General features: G+C 38.2%; 1 protein-coding gene across 2 annotated transcripts in view; it reads right to left on the bottom strand.

Moving 5' to 3' along the window:
- The window catches only part of FNDC3B (fibronectin type III domain containing 3B), a 366,338-nt gene that overhangs the window by 135,560 nt on the left and 216,362 nt on the right, over nucleotides 1-14,416 (bottom strand). For both annotated transcript variants that reach the window (XM_051983177.1, XM_051983178.1), the window contains exons 5-6: nucleotides 2,138-2,381; nucleotides 1,275-1,568 (exon numbers count right to left, since the gene is read on the bottom strand). In XM_051983177.1, coding sequence (XP_051839137.1) covers nucleotides 1,275-1,568; nucleotides 2,138-2,381 — 538 coding nt within the window. The remainder of the gene's footprint in view (nucleotides 1-1,274; nucleotides 1,569-2,137; nucleotides 2,382-14,416) is intronic.

Genomic DNA, 14,416 nt, shown 5'->3' with positions numbered 1-14,416 from the left:
CTCTTTGACATTTTAACTTCCACAGATCAGAGGAAGCAGAAAATTAGATAGGGCATGTGACAAAAAAAAAAAAAAAAAATGTAGGCTGCTGTGAAGTATGAAGAGAAAACAAGGTGCTAAAATATTGCTCTCAAGCTAAGAAATATGTTGGAGCAAGCCTGCCAATTCACAACAGAAATTCAGAGTAGAGCGACTGGGCGGTTTTCCATAGGAGATTATGGCTTTTAGTCAATGTTTGTATATATATGTGACTGTATGTGTGCTGGTGGTGGTGATGGGAAGCGGGATGGGCACAACAGACACCATCATTTACACATATGTTACAAAGCAGTCATATATATTTTGTTTTTTAGTCTGGACCTAGAGATGTCAGGAGGGATAACTCCTGGTGTGAAACTACCCCCCTGACCAATACAAAAGGATAACTACTCGGCAAATGATCAACTTTTAAAAGGATCAATAGCTTTTATGTTTACATCAATGATACTTCCCATTCTTCTTCTAACTGGCCACCTGAGAGCTTTAGGAAGTCAGCTGGTACATGGGCAGGTGAAGTGAGCTGTCCAGAACTGCACAGCTTCTGGGTCTCCAAGGTGGGATTTCAACCTTAGGTCTTTTCTTACGCCAGTTTGAGGCTTTTATTCATGATGAGCAATCATTTGTCCATATTTATGTCTGTTTGTTTGCATTCATCTAAGCATATATAGCACAACACAGAAAAATCCATATATCTAGATATGAATAAATAGATATGTGTGTATACATACATACATACATATATATATATATATATATATATATATATATATATATATATACAGAGATAGAGATAGAGATATAGACATCAGTGGAGATATGAGTATAGGTATTGCTACAGATATGGGTCTAGTTAATAGTCCCAATACTTTATTTGCAACAGACATCTTAGAAAGTAGATTGCAATACTCAGATGTTAATGTATTTGCTTAAGATTGCCCATCCACTTTATATAAATTTGAACTTCAAAGTTTTCTTGTCTCAAAAGCAGAGTTTTTCTAAAATACATGATATTGCCTATCTATTCTATGTCCAAAGATAACCAATCTCTCTCTGTCTCTGTCTCTGTCTCTCTCTCATATTAATTGATTGATCTATTTATCCTTGTATCCATCTGTCTGTTCATCAATCACCACTTTATCTACCTATCCATTTACTTATCTTCTATCTATCTGCTTGATGAAAACAAAATAAAAATAAAACTTTTATTTTTAAAAACAAGTAACTTAGGAGTTTACCTTGGGAATCAGATTCATTGGATTTGGGGCTGCTTCTTGCTCGTCTCTCAGCCTTCTTGATGCCGGGACCCCCACCGCCGCCTCCCCCACCACCGCTGCTCCCGGCATTGTGGCCTTTGCCGTAGCCATTGTAGACAGCTGTGCAGTTGTTCAGGTGGCTTTTGTAGAGTGAGGAAGGAGGGCTGTTGAGTCGATTCTGGCGGTCAGTCTGGCGATCCTTCAGTTTTTTGTGCTGGGGCTTGCTGTACTGGTCTTCTCTTGTAATGTAGCTGGTATGATATAGTGGTATGATTTCTACAAGAAGATGGTGGAAAGTTCATTGAAATGAGCCCGGGAACCTCTCAGTCACTAAAGACTTTTCCTTTCTCAAATGACCACAATTGTACTTATTTAGCTCAACTCAAGCATTTATGGAGTTCCCACTGTATAAGGTTTATCTGTGTCCAGGCTGTCTCACTGGACAAGAGTGTAAGAGCGCTGAGGGCAAGAACTGTTTTTGATTCGAATCCCTGATGCTTAGGGATTGCAAGGGAGAAACAGAAAAGAAAATCAGCATTTATTAAGTGCTTATTATGTTTCAAGTGACATATGCTATAAATATTTAGCTAAATACTTTAAATAAATACCTCATTTAATCACCACAACAAGATGAGAGGGAGGTACTATCACCCCCTCTTGACAGATGAGAAAACTGCCCAGGGTCACATTGTTTAGTATGTGTGAGGTGAAATTTGAACTCAGGTCTTTCTGACTGCAGGTCCAGTGCTCTATCCACTGTGCAATTTGCATAGAGTAAGCACCTGAGAAATGTACCCAGAAAAGTTGACTTGAATAGTCATGGATCCCAGCACTGCCCCACTCACCTTGCTCTCCGTACAGTGTGGGGGGAAGATGGTGCTGTGGAAAAAACCCAGGTGGCATATCTCCAGGTCCTGTGACGGGTGGGTAGAAAGCTGTGTGTGAGTTGTGGATAAAATGAGGGTGATGGGCGAGGTACGGAGGTAAGTGATGGGTGGGAGAGATGGCCGAGGGGTAGCTGGGAGGGTAACATTCAGGAGACTGGGGTGTGACCACCACTCGGCGGACGCCCGTGTTGTCTTCAATCACCTACAGAGGAAGGAAAAGGGTAGAATACGTTAGCAAACACTTGCAAGATGCACCTTGCCTGAAACCACGATTTTTCTTTCCTTTACACTTAGAAACCTCTGAGTGTAGACTCACTACAAGCTCCACTATTAAAAACAGTAATGAACATAGCTAATATTTAAACAGCACTCTGAGAATTGTAGGGCACCTTGAAGGATTGCCTCACTTGATTCTGGCACGCTTTGTGATTAGCTTGTGTAATTAGCATCCCCACTTTACAGATGAAGAGACTATCCAGGGGCACATGGTTAAGGAAAATTTGGAGCAGAATGCAAATGTAGCACATCTTAATGTCATTTTTAAAAGGCAAACTAATAACTAGAAGATGTACTTATGAGCTAGTTGACAGTGAATAACAGAAAGCAAAAAAATCTTGGCAGAGAATGATGGTCCTATCACTAGTCTTCTCACCACCCACTCGTTTCTTTTTAAGCCACTGCAATCTAGTTTACACCTACTGATGTACTCTGAAAGGTCAGCAATGAATGCTTCAGGACCAGATGCAAATGCCATTTATCAAGTCAACAAGCATTTACAAAGTCTCATTTTCTAACTGTCCCATCCTTGAAAGGAACTCCCTTGTTTCTTGGCTCATGTGACACATGGAAGCTTTATGGCCCCATTCTCATTGGGCCAACTCTTTTTCCTCCAGCAACCATGGTTTCTATGCTTGGTCCTTCTTTTTCACCTGTCTAATCTCCTTAGATAGTTCCATCCATTTTTGCAGAACAAGTCAAGCATTTTCCAAATCCTCGCCTCCAATCTCTATTCCAAGCTTTACTCTACATTTTTACTGATTAGTAGTCATATTTCAGTGATATGGACCACTACCTCAAGAATTCTTACTAAAAAAACCCCAAAAAACAACATCCTTTTCTGGACCTAAGTTTGAGGGATATTGCTCTTTTTCATGGCTAATTTATAATGCCAAAAGTGTCTTAAAACCATGTTTGATTCAAACTCATTTTAGGTGAACATGCTGAAATGAACAACCTGTACATATCTCAGAAGAATGAATCTAGGACTAATCTACTGTTTTTGCACACTTATGTGTGTTTTATATTCCTCCGGTAAGCATGCAATTCCCTGGGGATTACACTAGCTAATTTCTGTATTTGTATCCTAAATTCCAGAGAGAAAACCTTGCTCATTACAATAAAATCTTCTTGTGTGAATAAATGAATTTCTAATTTATATTTTACAATTAACAATAAATAAGCTCAGCCCTTGGAGAATTAGAGGCAGAGAGGATGCTTGCAGGACATCATCGAGTTCAATCTACTCTCTTTATAGAAGGGATCCTCCTCTACTATAAGGATGGAGTCCAACTTTAATTTAACATAAAGATTAGGAAAATGAAAAAACACAAAAAAAATCTGACCACAGAGAGTTACTATGGTGCCAAATCCAGAAAAAGACAACCAAATCAAAACTGTTACATGCAAAGCCTCAAAAAAAAAGTAAATTGGTCCCAGCCCCAATAAAGAATTCCAGGAAGAGCTCAAAAAGGATTCTAACAACCACAAGAGAAATAGCGGTAAAATTAGAAAAAAGAAATGTAAGTGATGCAAGAAAATCTTGAAAAAAAAGTCAGCAGCTTGGGAATGGAGGCACAAAATATACATTGAAGAGAAGAACTTCTTAAAGAACATAACTGGCCACATGGATAGAGATATAAAGAAAAATTTGCCAAAATTGAGGGGATGCCCATTTGTTGAAGAATGGTGGAACAAGTGGTGATTGTAATGGAATATTATCGTGCTGTAAGAAATGACAAGCAGGATATTCTCAGAGAAACCTGGATTTATATCAACTAATGCAAAGTGAAAATTCTGTCTCCAGAGAAAGAACTGATTAAGTGAAAATGCAGATCAAAGGATCCTTTTTAAAAAACTTTACTTTTCATTCTTTTTTCCTCCCTGCCTCTATTCCCCCCTCACTTCCTTTCTATCTCTCCTTCATGTTTTTTTTTTTTCCCCACAACATGACTAATATGGAAATATATTTTGCACGACTGTACATGTAGCACCTACATAAAATTGTTTGCCTTTTCATTGAGGGGGTATAAAGGGAGAGGGGGAGAGAATTTAGAAATCAAAATTGTAAAAAATGAAATGCTAAAGATTAAATACTAAACATACTGAATTTAATATGTTTGTGAGGGTGAGGTTTATTTAGACAACCATACAATTATTTTTCAAAGAGGAAGAGGGAAAGCCCCATCTTTTCAAATAAGTCTTCCCCCTTTTTACTGTATGAAGTCCTTTTTCCAATCCTCATTATGGAATAATTTCACTCCAACCCTAGATATATCACTCCAGAAAAAAAAAAAATGATGAAGAGACAAGCAGGGAGCCTCCTTTGTTTGAGCTTAAGAGAAATATTATCTGGGCACGATTTTGTAATGAGATGCCAACTCTACTTATCTTTTACCTAGATCAGGTTCTAAAGTGACAGGCACTTGTGGCATAAAAACTTTCATCAGCAAAGAAAAAAATCTTTTCATCTTCAAAATTTAATTAAGCAAGGGCTTAAAAGATATCTCAGAATAGCCTAGACAAGAATGATGTCTAATTTTAGAATAAAAGTAGAACTTCAGTTGCCTGGGTATCAAAACACATGTTTACTGGGAATCTTAGGCCCTCTCTAGAATCCAAAACAGAACAAGAGCATTTAGAAAAAGAAAGAATAGCACAACCTTTAATGATCAAGAGCCATATAAATTGAGCCAAGGGAGCAATTTGGAGAAAGAGCTAGACTCCCTTTATCCAGGTGTTAGTGCTGAGGCTGCATAATCTAAGACAGGGACAGATCAGAAAGCTCATCAAAGACGGGACCAGCCTGTGGCACTTTGGAAACATCAAATAGGATTGATAATATCACAGGAAATATTAATGCTAGGAGAGAGGGTTATGCTAGTGAGGAGGCTGGAAAAAACTTCCTCTGTTACTATAGACTGGGAGACTGCCTGAGAGGAAGGGGCTACATAGATGGAAGAGTAGGTTAGAGCACGTGGGGTCTTTAATTTACAAAGAAAGAAACTGAGGTCCACAGAGAGGAAACAATGACTCGCTGAGGGTCTTATTGGCTGTAAGGAAGTCAGAAGGAACGACGGGGGTACAGTTAAAACACACACTGGTTTCTGCAGTCTGAGGATCTTAATTCAAATGTTGCTTCTGATATTTATGATTTGTCTTTACAAGCTTCTGTAGCTTGCATGTGTGTATAGTGCAGACTTGAGATCACTCAATCAACTGACACATAAACATTTCTTAAGGTACAACTGTGTGCCAGGCACTTTGCTAAGTTCTTGGTTAGAGAATCTCCTTTCCAGATGCAGACCCAACAGCTCGGGATTTGATCTCACAGCATCTGAGAAGCTGAGTCAGTGGAAAAAACAGTGAACCTGGAAGGCAGAAGACCTGAGCTGAAATACCACATCAATCACTTGAAATCTGGGTACTCTGAGCAAGTCATTTAACCAATCTCTCAGGGTCAGTTTTAACTGATACAACAAAGGCACTGAATCAGAATAATCTTTTGCAGCTCTTTATTCATTCTTTGCTTTTTTTAACCCTACTGCTTAGAACAGAGCTTAGTGCAGAAAAAGTCCTGAAAATTCACTGACTGAGGGATGATGCTATGGGCTTTGAAAAGCCCTGGGCTTTGTGAGCCCCATGTGAGCAACTAACTCAGCATCAATATGGCCTTGACTTTCAGTAACCTCAGCCAAGTATTCTTGCAGCCACAGGGGAACTGTTCTATCTCTGCTACCTTTGCTTTACATCAGTTCATAAAAGTCTTTCAAGGCTTCTCTGTATTCATCATTTCTTAAGTATAATCTTTTCCCATTGAATTATAAAGTTTTTTTAATGACCAAAATGACTTTACACATCATTTTTCATCATATACTTCAGAAATGGAAGACTAAATATTTATATGATGAAAACTTCAAGGGAAAGGGGAGGCAGAGACATCGGCAGCTGCCAAAAGATCACCTCCCAAGCAACAATTAGTAACTGGCAGGATGGATCAAATGTTGGACTTTCAATCTTTAAGATATGAGTTCCAAACATGCCTCAGACAATTAAGTCACTTGATCTCTTTCATCTTTTATATTATAAACACTCAGAGGGTAGGGAAAGCCTTTCATTTTATTTATTGTATTCCCATTGCTTAGCACTACGCCTGGCAATTAATACATATTGAATGGATTGATTTCATTTTCCTCATCTGTGAATTGGGGAGAATTACAGAATCCATGTCTTAGGAAGGATCAAATGAGATCACATGAGTAGAGGGCTTGCAAAACTTAAAGTTTTATATTAATGCTATTTATTATTAAAAGTATTATTATTGATAAGGAATTGTTGCAAGAAATTATGACTGATAATCAGGAGAGACAATATCAATATGAAAATTCTCAATCCTAGGATATAACGTCCTGCTATGAAAATTAGCTTATTCACCAGAGTAAATGGCCGCAGGACTGAGGGACAGATCTGACCACTGACCTGCTCCTGACTTGGGATACTGAGTTAAGTGTGAAGGCTGCAGTGGTGAGGGCATGAGTTTATAAGTTAGAGCCAGAAGGGGCATAGAGGAAAGGGAAATCTCAGGGTTGGCTAGCTTCCCTCAAATATTAAATATATCATTTGTAAAAATGTCTTTGTGGCTTGTCAATTATCACCTTTTATTTTTTCTGTGGAGATTTAAATCATGGTATCAGATAAGCTTGAAGGGAGAAAGAATATTGGGTTAACAGAATGGAAACTCAGGGCCTGGCAGGATCCACAGACCATCTCGGACAAACCCTGGTCATCTGACATATGAGGAAGCTAAGGCCCCAAAGCATGACATCATATGACCGAGGCCACACTGGTAACGAGCACCAGAGTAAGGATTCAGAGCTCTGACAACCATCACTTAAATGCATTCATCTTTAATCTTAAATTTTCAATCTAAAGCCAGGGCAAATAAAAATCTCTAAGACAAACACTTCTGTTCAAACAATTTTTGCCATCCAAATAATGACGTAAATGGGCTTGCGTTCAAAAATCTGTATTAATCAATCAACAAGCTTTTATTAAATGTCTGATGTGCCGGGCCACGTTAGCCATTGTGAATACAGATAATTAATCTCAGAAAAAAATGACTTCAAGGAGCAGTTCCTATATTACGGGGGATGGGGGAGGCAAAGGAGGAAATTAGTGACCATTTTCAAGGGTATTAGGGGAAATGAATGAGGGATGGAGGGCAGCTGTCTGAGCTTCCCTAAAGTTAGGACATAAGGAAATGGGCTTTATTTCAGAGGGGTGGGGGATTTAGGCCAGACATCAGAATTTCCTGCCTAAAGCAGACTGGAGACACTGGAATGTGCTCCTTTCCACTGAAAATTAAGAATACGATGGCCCAAAGTGGATGGATCCAGCAGATGAGTTGTCCAGATTCCTCTCAGCCCAACATTTATATGTAGAGAAGGAATTCAAGTGAGTTTATTATTGACTTAAAGACAGTAATGGTCGACTTAGAAAAGCTACTTTTCTGTGCTATCACTTCGCAAACGCAGGCAACATTTCAAGAGGAAGTGTCATTAAGAAAGTGTTTCTGGGATGGGCTCTGCAAACCTCACTCCCCAGCTGCCATCATTAACCAGAGTCTTCCTCAAGCTTGGGTTCTCTATGAATCTTTGCTAAAATGGGAAACACAAAACAGAACAAAACCTACAGGTTTCTCCTACCACTAACACCTAAACGACCTTCTTTGGACACAGGAAGAAAAAGAATTCAGTCTGGGAAATCAAGAGGACACAGAATTCGGTATGTCCTTATCGTCCCACTTTGTCTCTTGCCCAAGTCAACGAGTGCTAGAAACTTGCTGTTTTCTAATCTGTTTTAGAAAAGTAAAGAGCCCAGATTTGGAGTTGAAGATAACTCTAAGCAAGAATCACAGAGTAAAACACGGTAATATATCATCAGAGGAACTCAGACAACTGTTTTAAGCCCTCATCTCATATCTCCTAATGTGCTGGAAAATGGACTCTAATTTCCTCCTTTGTTATCCTTCCTCTTGAGCTCCCAAGTGAAGCAGAAACCTTAAGTACATAGACAAAAGGAAGCCAATAAAACAAATGAAATAGTGGGACAGCTAAGAGGCACAGTGGACAGAATGCCAGGTCTGCAAAAGACCTGAATTCAAACTCTGGCCTCAGACACTTACTAGCTGTATGACCCTTCCCAAGTTAATACATCCTAATGGCCTCAGTTTCCTCATTTGTAAAATGAGCTGGAGAAAGAAATGGCAGATCATCCGAGGATCTTTGCCATGAAAATGGCAATTTTGCTCTATTCCCTTTTCCACATGTGGAGGGTCAATAAAATCCCAAATAAGAACAACAAAAAGCAATAGGCAATGTAGAACAGTGCTGATTTAGAGGCAGAGAATCTGGGTTCAATTCCTGAGTTTGTTGCTTAATGTCTATGCCCTTGAGCTTCAATTTCCTCACCCATGAAAGGGTAGCTTGAAGCTCAAAAACTTTGAAAGATCCTCTTAGCTTTGAGTCTATGATGTTCATAAGTAACATCATAGACTGGAGAGGGAAATGATTTATAAGGGGATGCTAGGGGTCCAAAAATACCCAAAGGTGTTAACAAGAGAAGTATGTTATCAATCAACAAATATCAATAAAGAAATAGCCAGTTTCCTATTTTCTTGTTTTCCTTATTATAAGGAATCCTTATTTTCTATACTCTCATGTATAAGACAATGCCCATCTTGAATGTCTGAACTCATTTTAAATCCATTTTAAAAATAAAAAAGATATACTTTGTTAAAGGAGGAAGTTTGGGACCATTAAAAAGAACTTGGCATGATACATCAAGATGGAAAGACAGTGAAAAAAGTTTTCTTGGTGTAATATACACGATATTTTCTCCCACAAAGTATTTGTCTCTTGCCTTAAAATGAGATAGAGGTGACATCCCAGATTGGGTCAAATCCAAATTTAAATGCATTTTCTTTGTTTGGCTTATCTTCCAGCACTATATCCTTGCCCCTCTTTGATCAAAAGAAACTCAATGGGATTCATGCCCTTAAGAAATAAGATATTCATAAGCAAAACAGAGCCACTGGAACAACTTAATTTGTCCTCCACCAATTCTCAAACCAGTCTTCACCATTAAGTTATCCTCAGAGAGAAGTTTCCCACATGGCACAAGTTGCCTTGTATGATTTTCATTTCTTAATTGAAGCTCAACATATAGTTTTTCCTCTAACTACAGAAAAACCCATTGCCAAAGACTATGCTAGAATGGAAAAATGTAATTGAGCATCTGCTTAAGGACATCTTAAATATAAATCATTAGCTGGAAGAGGGAAAGTGTTTCCACAGATCTGTAGGAAAATCATGATGGAGACTAGCCTTAATTTGGGGACAATGGGAAGAAAACTCTCCTTCTCACCTGACAATGATAACAGGTGTGCAGAAGGAAAAGGATGCTGGGAAGCTTATAATCATCACCTCTGCTTCTGCTTATGTTGGATTAAAAGTGCAAAAGGGTCTATGATTTGGCCCATTCCTCCCTAAATCGCTCCAACAATTACATCCTCAATAATCTTCTTGTGTTGTCCATATACTCAAACTTTCTCCTGTCCATAGAAGGCATTGATCAAAAACTGTTTGTCTCTTTTGGTTTTCTGTTAAGTTTATTTTTTTTTTCCTTCTATCTCCAATATTTAGCACAGAACACCCTGTTCAAAGTAAGTACTTAAGAGAAATGTTCCCCTCTGCCCCAATTCATTTCAGTTGGATGCATATAATGACATAAGATTACAGACATAGGGACTTGAGAGGAAGTTTAGCCAAACCTTTCATTTATTTATTTGTTTGTTTATTGTGAAGTAATCTAGGTTAAGTGACACAGCCAGTGTCCAACATATTTTGCATTTGAATGTAGGTCCTCCAGATTCCAGGGCTTTTGCTCTATGAAATCTCTCATTTTATGGATGAGAGAACAGGCTCAGAGTTTAAGTGACTTATACATGATCACACAGATAGCAAGTACAAGCATGAAGATTCATCACTCATTCCACTATACCATACAGGCCTCCATGAGCTACCCGAGCCAATATAGAAACAAGGTATTATGAGGGATGGAGCTTAGAAGTCAGGAAGACCTGCATTCAAAAGCTATGTGAATCTGGGGAGGTCACACTCATTCTCTCTCAGTTTCCCAATTTGTAAAATGGAGATAAAAATAGCAATGACCTCACAGGGTTACCATGAGAACCAAATGAGATCTGAGTAAAGAGCTTCAAACTTCAAAGTGGTATAGAAATGCTATTAGTAATATTTTTCATTACTGATATCTTTAACAATATTATTGGTATCAATATTTTATTAACAGAAGTACATATGGTGTGTTAATATATACAATTAGTATATTGATGGTGTTATTTAATGTGATTAATATTGATGCTATATGAATATAATTGTCATTGATGATAAAGATGATATTATTACATACAAAAGAACAGTTGTTATTACAGGAGTAAAGACAATATTCACATGGGGCTGAAAAGACTAATTCATCTTCTCCTATCTATTCCAACCATACATAGGTGAAGACTATCTTTGAACACCTCATTGGAACCACTAGATAAAAAGCCAGTCACTGCTTATAATTCTCTTTGATTAGTTCACAAATTGATATTTCCTTTACAAAAAGAAATTTCTGTCATTTTCATCTTTTCAAATTCAGCCAGAATCACGGATGGGCAACATTTGTCTTATGGCCACCCAAGAAAGGAAAGGCAATGAGGCTGGTGGAGGGCCTGAAGGCTGTGATATAGGAGGAGCAGCAGAGGGTAAGTGAGAATGTTTAGACTGGAGAAAAGGAGACCATGAAGAGACATAATAACTGTCTTCAAGTATTTGAAGGTCCACATGTGGAAAAGGGATTAGACTTGTTTTGTTTGGCCCCAGAGGCCAAGACTAGGAACAAAAGGTACAGGTTTCAGATGGGAAGATTTAGGTTTTTCCAAAACTTAAAGCTATCCAAAAGGGCCACCTCCTTGTTGGAGATGGTTCCTGAATAATAGAGATCTTCAAGCAGAGGGAAGGAATTAGGAAGAGAGGGGGAGAAGAAGTGTAAGGGAAGAAGGAAGGGAGAGAGGCAGGGAGGGAGGGAGGGAGGAAAAAGGGAGAGGGGTGGAGGGAGAAGAAAGGGAGGGAGGGAAGAAGGAAAGGAGAGGAGAAGAAGGGAGGGAAGAAGGAAGGAATGGAAGGAGGGAAAGGGATGGAGGAAGGAAGGGAGGGAGGGATCTCTGTTGCAATAATGAAAACCTACAACATCTCAAACTTGGGTCCTTCTAAACAATTCCTTTTTAATGTGTTCTATAAAGAAGATGTTTTCTACAGGATTTATCTATTGACTTATAAGGACTTCCTTTGTTTCCTTCTGAGTCAGCACCTTCTATGTTTTGATCAAGAGAAAAGATGCCCTATAATTATTTTTAGAAGATGGGCTGTTTGGATAACATGACTAACTGATTTTAAAGAAAGCTTTGTAGTCACCTTCTCTCTTTACCCCAAACACCCCCATTTTACTCATCTGTCTAAAGCAGCTAAAATCCCCCATCTCCATCTACAACTGTCCATTAAAAAAACATGGTTTCATGTTCACCATACATTTCATTCTTCATCCATTGAGTAGTCTTGTAAGGAGTTCTTAGTTAACTAGTAACACTTGGATTAAAAAACAATCAAACTGCTAAGACCTAAATGATTTCTAAGGTCACTTCCACCTCTAGAATTCACTCCTACAATCTATGGTTCTAAGTTCCTGTTCTTCCTGTGATGAAAGGACAAATCTAACAATAAGAGAAGCACGTGAAGCTTCTCTTTATTTTCTCACTGGCTGATTCTCTTTTACAAAGTCTCAAGAACATGAGATATTTCGTATGTAACACTTCATCACTTTGTCTTCTCAATACAGCTATTATTATATTCTTGGATAGCAGAATTGTGTGTTTTTTTGTATGTAGGTGGAGATAACTGCAGGATAGAGAGGTGCTATTTGCAGTAAAATGGACAATGGCTTTGGAGCCTGAAAAGACCCTTGGTTCAAATGCCCTTTGAGAGATTGGCTACACCTGGGGAGGTCACTGATGCAAGCAGGGTCAAAAAAAGATTAAAATTCCTCCAGACAAAGGGGAACTATACGGCACTTTAGAGAAAATTCCTCCACTGAAGAAATCACAGAAAGAGAGAGACAGACAGACAGACAGACACACACACACACACACACACACACACACACACACACACACACACAGACAGAGACAGAGAAAGAAACAGAGAGAGAGAGAATATCAATAGAGAAGGAGAAAAGGGTGTCTTTTTGTATCTGCATATGAATCAAAAATCTTTTACTAAGCATACACTCTAACAAACACTGGAAAGCCAAATAACAGGGAGTGGGGCAAAAACCCGTCTCTGTCCTCAAAGAACTCATATCCTAACAGAGAAGACAACACGCAAATAACTTCTTGTTCATTTCAGTCATGTCCGACTCTTCGCAACCCCGATTGGAATTTTCTTGGCAAAAATACTTGAGCAGTTTGTCTTTCCTTCTTCATTTTACAGATGAATATAAACAAAATACATACTGAATATACAAAAGGTCATATCAGAGGAGAAGGCACTGGCATCTAGAGGAGAAAGCGGTCTAGGAAAGGACTGTTATAGAAATTGGAATGTGTGGGAGAAAAAGGCAGACAGAGACAGACAGATATAGACGGAGACATGAAGACAGAGAAGAAATATCTTATTTTGAAAAAGAACCAAACAATATCTAATTTAATAATAACAGTTGATTTTAATACGAAGCCTAAAGACGTGCAAAGTGTTTTTCTGTCTTGTAAATTCAAAAAATACATATTACATCCCCATTCTGAAGAGAAAATGAAGCTCTACAGGGTTAACTAGCCACTTAAATTGGGATTAATTCTTAAGGCCACAAAGATATCTCTTAATCTGAATGCCTTCTATGACTGATTAATTCCAAATTATTCTGTTTATATCTTGTTGGAAAAGAATTGTTTGCCTATTGCCTCTCTCTATTAGACTGGGAGCTTCTTGAGAGCAAGACATGAACTTTGCCTTTCTTTGTAATTCCATCACCCAGCACAATATCTGGCATATCCAAGGTGATAATAAAGGTTCACCGATTAACAGCTAGGAATCAAGAAATGAGGACTTAAACCCAGAACTTCTTAGTTTCAAGATTGGATCAAAACAAAACAAAACAACAAACCCCATAAAACAAACAAACAATACATGTGCTATGTAGTTCTAAACGATCCGCTATTTTCTGTTAACTCATTAGAAAATAAATGTGATCTAGTATGAAGCAAATATTACTATATGCAGGACCTCTAAAGTAATGGTGTCAAACTCATACAGAAATGGGGCCATTGAACCTTTTATATGATCCCAGGAGGCCACATAATCATCAATAATCATCAATCTATATGTAAATTATATTTCTTTGTATTTTGTTAAATATTTCCCAATTATATTTTAATTTGTGGTTTGGACCAGAATCAAGAATTTTGTGGTTTGCATGCAAGCTAAAAGGCTGAGTTTTTCACATCCACTGTATAAAGCAACTAAAACTGCTGCTTCTCCATTCCTTTTTTTTTTTCCATTTCTAAACTGCGTAATCTGGTTTTCAACTTCATCATTCAACTAAAATAGCTCTCTCTAAAGCTAACAATGATTAATTGTCAAGTCTAATGTCCTTTTCTCAATTCTCATCCTTTTGACCCTCTTGTAACATTGATACTGTCCATCTCAATCTCCTCTCTCTCCTTGTTTGTCTTCTGTCTGATCACTCCTGTTTCCTTTGCTGACCCATCATCTCAAGATTAAGTGTCCCTCATATGTCTCTTTGGCCATCTTCTCTTATCCCATTAATTTGTTCCTTCTTAGTATT

The sequence above is a fragment of the Antechinus flavipes genome, chromosome 3, assembly GCF_016432865.1.
Source record: "Antechinus flavipes isolate AdamAnt ecotype Samford, QLD, Australia chromosome 3, AdamAnt_v2, whole genome shotgun sequence".
NCBI lineage: Eukaryota > Metazoa > Chordata > Mammalia > Dasyuromorphia > Dasyuridae > Antechinus > Antechinus flavipes.
This window is presented reverse-complemented; position numbering and strand designations above follow the sequence as displayed.